This window comes from Eucalyptus grandis, chromosome 8 (assembly GCF_016545825.1).
Source record: "Eucalyptus grandis isolate ANBG69807.140 chromosome 8, ASM1654582v1, whole genome shotgun sequence".
Lineage (NCBI taxonomy): Eukaryota > Viridiplantae > Streptophyta > Magnoliopsida > Myrtales > Myrtaceae > Eucalyptus > Eucalyptus grandis.
Window position 1 is genome coordinate 19418979 of NC_052619.1, and position 6000 is coordinate 19424978.

At 44.8% G+C, this 6000-nt stretch overlaps 1 protein-coding gene across 2 annotated transcripts; it reads left to right on the plus strand.

The window, feature by feature from the left end:
- The first annotated feature begins 1337 nt into the window (after positions 1-1337).
- Positions 1338-4197, plus strand: LOC104456984 (hypothetical protein). Of its 2 annotated transcripts, none has more exons than XM_010071889.3 (3): positions 1338-1744; positions 1921-3727; positions 3810-4197. In XM_010071889.3, exon 2 carries the CDS (start codon positions 1936-1938, stop codon positions 2554-2556), a length of 621 nt encoding a protein of 206 aa, XP_010070191.1. In that variant the 5' UTR covers positions 1338-1744; positions 1921-1935; the 3' UTR covers positions 2557-3727; positions 3810-4197. The 2 variants fall into 2 exon arrangements, with proteins under 2 accessions (XP_010070191.1, XP_010070192.1); XM_010071890.3 differs by having other exon boundaries at positions 1338-1614.
- Positions 4198-6000: the final 1803 nt, after the last annotated feature.

Consider the following 6000-nt stretch of genomic DNA (forward strand, 5'->3'; position numbering starts at 1 on the left):
TTCTTCAATAGCTATTCCAGCAAATAATACGGTGAATAGCTTTTTTTGTACAAGATCGTATCACGCCTAGCTTCGCTCGGGCGTCTAATCTATCGAGTGAAACAGCAAATCTCTTTAGGTTCAACAACTGGTTTCGCCCTACCATGGCCTTGTTAGGAGAGTGGTATCAGCTCCCGATCAATTTGTGCATGGAAGGTTAACCCCGCATTCAAAGCTCCTAAGTAATATAATTCTTCCATCCTAGAACTTCTAGTACCAACCGTCCTGATGCCATTCCCATAGACCAATTGTGTTTGTCCCCTCTGCATCCTCACTCTTCACTCGATAACCGCAAGCGCCATTCACAAGTGTCATGAGTATGTGAGGATTCACGGACCGTGACACTTGTTTCAAGCTTATCAAGCCACTTTCACTGGCACATTTCATAGTCTTGGTTAGAGTAGTCAATATAGGCGAAACCACAGGGAAATGAAAGACTCCATCATGCCTATCAATAGCATTGACCACCTCATTGGGATCAAACCTCTTCATCACAACCACAACCACAGTAGACCCTAATGACAACAGTCCCAAGATAGAGCAATGGTTCGTATACATGAAAAAATACACATTCTCAAAGTTCGAGTGCTTGTATTGAGAGGCTTTGAACCTCGCAAAGAGCTTGCACATGGCAATGAAATTACCATGTGTGAGCACAACCTCTTTGCTCATAGCCATAGTGCTGGATGAGTACACATGAGAGATTTTTGAAAGAAGGCTTCGTGCGGCTTGAGGGAGTGACCCCAGGACGGCGGCAGAGGCATCTTACTGAAGGTGGCAAAGGTGTCTCGCTGGATAGAGTTGTCTCGCTGGATGTGACCGGTGGGTTATTGGGAAGGAGAAATTTTAGAGAGAGAGGGGGGAAGTGACTTCACGCGGCTTGATGGAGAAGACGGAGAAGAGAGAGGTGCTTCAAATGTGAATGACGGAGAAAATAGAAAATGATGTATCAATTAATGAAGAGAGAAAATGAGAAAGCAAAAATTTGACTTAGAAAAAGGCGGGACTCAGGCTCCACATGAAAAACATGGAGCTACATGTCACATACTGAATGGATTAATGTACGATGACTTGATGTAGCCGGCCTACTCAATATTTTCTCAAAGTTAGGCACGTCATTGTCATTATCCAAAAAAAAAAAAAAAAAAAAAAAAAAAAAGAAAGAAAGAAAGAAAGTCTAAAGGATAGAGTTTTCACATGCCAGTGGCAGAGAGAGTAAATAGATCCAGAAATGGAGCCTCATTTCGGCGGGGGGCCAAAGAGGAACACGATACTTCACTTGTAGGAGAGACGTCACCCTCTCCACATTCCAATGCGGCTCTGGATGTGATTTCAGATCCGTAATATCTGCCCACCATCTCCTCCTCCATTTCTATCTCCATCTTCCCCTACTTCCATCTCTCCGTCTCCATCTCCATCTCCATCTCCACTCCTCCAGATCCATTCTCCGTCGCCGCCGCCGCTCGGACCGCCGGTATCCTCCTCGCCTCGGCCCCGGAGGTGACCGCCGTTGGTACACGCGCCTAGATCAGTAGAACACTCGGCCGGCGTCGCGCCGCTTTGCCGTCTTCTCCGGTTCGCGTTCGTCGTTTTTTTTCCTTTTCCGCGTGCTTACCGTGCAGTGATCGCTGGGGGTGCTCGGCGCGATCTATGCCCTGTGGCCGCAGCCTGCGCAGACGATCCGGTTCGTCCTCTCGCTGATTCGGTAGGGGGAACTGAACTGAGCGCCCTCTCTGTCCTCGCCGCGATGTAGATCAGATCTGCTCCGCTCGCCGGCGTCGCCGTCGTCGTCGTCGTCGCGGCGGTTTCGGTGTTTGGCGAGGCTCGAATCGGACTGGTAAAAGCGGCTTTTTAACTGTTGATGTGATGTCTGGTGTGCAGTGATTTCCCCGAGATATGGAGACGCTCGTAGTGGTCGCGCAGCACCGGAATCATCAGTACAGCCGGACGAAGGCGAACGGCGGCCTCGCCGCCGGGTTCGAATCCTCGCCGTCCAGATGCTTCCGCGAGATCAGTTGCCGGACTTTCCAGTCCGGGGCGGCGGGTATTTTGCCGACCCCGCTGAAGGCTCGTAAAACGGCCGAGATCGTTCAGGCTCCTCCTGCTGCTGCGGCTGCCGGTTCGGTTTCTGATGAGACCTACTTGAAACCGAAAGCTGGGAGCACGCCCATCCCCATAAAGGCCAAGCCTGTCAATGATGAGAATTTTTTCTATGATGAATTCTCCAGTGGGAGCATGTCCTTTGCCGAGCTGTGGGCCGGGCCGGCTTACTCGAACTCGCCCCCGCCGAGTTCGTTGCCGATCCCGAAGTTTTCCCTCCGCCCGAAGAGGACAGTGTCTCTTGATTTGCCTAGCTCGGCTTCTGACGATGTGGTGATGCATCATCCCATTGCGAAATCTGCTCCTTCTTCCCCTACTGGGGACCGCAAACTATCCAGTAAGGCTTTCTTCCACAGCGCCGACTCTGCGACTCAGACCCTTCGTCGCATTCTGAATCTTGATGCGACTGATGACTGAGGCGGTGGGAAGTCCCTGTTGGGGACTTCGTGGAAGAAGGCTTAGCCGTAGAAGCGAATTTAGATAGATTGTACATAGAGTGAATAATTCGGTAGGTAAGGTAGTTTCTGTAGCGTTCTGTCAGCTCAACATTGAAGTGCTGCGACTTGTGAGTGACCATGGCTGTGGTTGGGGTTAGTATAGTCTCCTGGCAAATGGTAGGGCGGTATGTACTGCGTAGGTGGTATGTACTGTGGTGGGGTCGATAGTCTCTTGGCAGATGGTAGGGCAGTATGTGCTGAGTAGATGGTTTTTGGTTGTTGGAAATTTCTGAAGAGATGAGCGAGGTATTCCGGATGGCTCTAGTTTGTGACAAACAGTGATGCTGCATTGGGAAATTGGTGGGATGAAAGGTGGAAGGGGTAAGAATATATGTGTAGCTGTGAAGAATGCTGGTAGACGTTCTTTTTAGTGCTCGGTGGATCTACCGACCTCTCAACGTTTCGAGACTGAAGCATCTATGTTCTATTCAGAGGTTAAATTATATATAATCTAGCCCTCCCCTTTTGGGATGTCCTTATATAATCTTAATCTTGCAAGTCCCTTCTTGACTAGGTATAGAGATCTTAGCAACGGCTATTATGTAGATACTGTACAATCTTCTCTTCAACTCCTCTCACTTCTGACTCTCTGATACTGATCTTGAGCATAGGGTTCTCTCTCTGCTCTCGCGCCCCTCCCTCCCTTCCTCCCTCCCTCACTCTTTGATGTCCTCAGTGATGTCAATCTTCCTGCTTCTTTGTTTATCCTCCTCAATTGACTTCCTAGTTGTTTATCACAGCTAAATCGGCTGCTGATAAGTTAACAATATTCGTTTCTCATCTTTGGATTGTAGTATCCTCCGAGTTCACCTTCATGATGTGATTCCTTTTAGGTAGGACCTGACTCTTTCATTCACTGCATGGGGGTGCTGCCTCCCTTCACCATCTTTTCTGTTTTTAGAAGGAAAAGTGGGAAGGAGAAGCAAACATATTTATTTTGCCGCTTCTTGCTCCTAACCCTTCCCAAATCGCGTTGTGTTGCTTTTGTTATTTCTGAGACCCTCTGTTCAAATCTTGCTCTCGGAAGTAGTTTCTCTATCCTGTCATCCTTGGAGATCATTGACCTTACCGACCTATACACAACTTGCCAGGTATGGTTTCTGCTTAGTTTGTTCTGCTGACTTATGACAGTGGTTTACATGCGCCAGTAACTTTGTTCCTTTTCTCTTTCAGGTTGTGAGAATCTGGAGGCTGCTTTTTCTAAAAGGAAATGCTCATAAGTACAGCACTTTGAAGGGCAAATCTTTGAAGGGAAAGTACTAGCTGTTTCTTCGGTCCAGTCAGTTGTGTCTTTAGCCACAGTAAGTGTTGTGTAGCTGTGAGAACTAGTTTGTTTCCCTTGTATGCTGTATTTCGTGTTGATCACGGTTTATCTATAGAGTTATCGGCAAGTAAGCACTTGTGGTGGAGGTGTAGTCGTGTTTTTGGAAGTTGATTGTGCTTTACATTGTAAATGCCTTCCTTTAGATGAAACTCTAGCGTCCTATCAAGTATTGACTTTATAGAATGGTGGCTTTGCTTTTAGACTCTTTCTAATTCTCATGCCTTATAAATTATGGTACACTCCTTTGTTATTTCAATTCCTTGTGGGGTTTTCGGTGCTGAGTACTATAGCCCTGAGCTGTTTCGGTCGAAGATGGTGCGACAAGGGCAACTGGGGTGATCACTATCTTTCGCTGAATTGCTTGTGAGCTGTTTCCAGAACCCATAAAGCAATATGGTCTCTTTTTGGAATGGCATAAAGAAATTTCTAATGCCTTTATATATTCCCGGTGTTGATCATTATACATCAAGCTTCGTTTGGAAAGAAGAAAGAAAGAACCTGTCGTTGTCACTTTGCAATGCTTTCTTTTCCAGGTGCCCTGAGGTTCGGCATCTTTGTTCTTGAAAAAAATTCTCTTGCTTTTCGCATGCGTACTTTCTCTTTGCATGAAAGGCGCTGGGTAGAAAGCATGAGAGTTTTGCTGGTTTCCTTCCATTCGCCATTTCGTCCATAGGATCCTATGTACCTTGATCAATTGAAAGTTTGATTCGATTTGAAATCACGTCTTCATCCATAGGATCCCATGTCCTGTGATTAATCGGAAGATAAATTCGATCTGAATTACGCTACTCAGTTTCAAAAAATGATATCGGGGTTGGTCACACATCATAGGAGTTCTGCAACACGAGGTTCTAATCTTGAAAGGTCATTGCTTTAAACAAAACAAAGACGGTTTAGTCTGGCTAGTGGCCACCATATCTCGTATTGTTGAGATATCGAATTTACAGCTGCAAGAAGAAGTTCGTTCAACCCAAGGTCGATAAAGCCATATTCTAGCACGTCAAATGACAAATCACATTTTATTTCCTAAACCATGGAAATTTTACAGAAGAAGAAAGGCGTTTTGATAGTAATGGAAATCCGAGCCGATATTCGGGGCGTGCTGTAGTGATAAGATCGAATACTGAAAAGATAGTCGAAGCATCAAGAGTCGTGTGAGATCGTTTGCGTAGATTTCAAACTAAGGAGGCGTGCTGTAGTGATACATCTATCTATCGTCTGATTGAAACCGGAATTGACTAATTGAAATCGGAATTGAGAGAATACTCGCTTTTATACTCATCATGTGTCGCCTGTTTTATCTCTCTGATTTTCACATGCAAAGTCACAAGGATAACGACGCCACATGGGTCGCATGGATAACGATGCCACATGGCACATATTCGATTAAATAACATTAATTCATTGATTTGCCATCACCAAACTTCTATTGCCTAATAAACTTAAGTTTGAAAATGGATAAAAGAGAACATCCTTTAAAGGTACTCTTCAATGTACATGACCTATATTTTACAACCCTTTCCGAACATTTTTCTTTGATTGATCTTCGTGATTGAAAATTTGAAGAAAGCAAATAAAGATAAGATATCTTTAGGAAAAAGTATCAATAAGTTATAAATATATTATATTGATACAAATTCAGTTATAAATCATTTAATTGAACCAATTTAATTGTAAGCATTTTTCACATTGATATTAATTGGGTTTATTTGGCTAATTTAAGTTGTAAATTGTTGATGTAGACATCAACTATTCTATGAGATATGATTGGTTTTGACATAATCCTTTCAATTAAATTTTAAATCTTTTTTCATTTTTTTATCTATCTAATTTTATTTTTTTCCCTTTTTCCTTGTTTCCCTCTCCAATTGCCAGACTCTATGATGGTCAATGGAGGTTGCTAGTTGCCAGCAAGGGCAAGGGTTGAGACGCTTTCATTGGCCGGTGAGGGTTGGTGAGGGCTGAACAAGGTCGCTCCTTGCCATTGTTAGAGAGTGGTGAGGCTTGCCATCTATGTAAGGCTGCCCCTCGCGGGCGTCT

Bases quoted from the DNA above. Each gene is read 5' to 3' on its own strand.
- LOC104456984 (XM_010071889.3), top strand. From the start codon at position 1,936: ATGGAGACGCTCGTAGTGGTCGCGCAGCACCGGAATCATCAGTACAGC.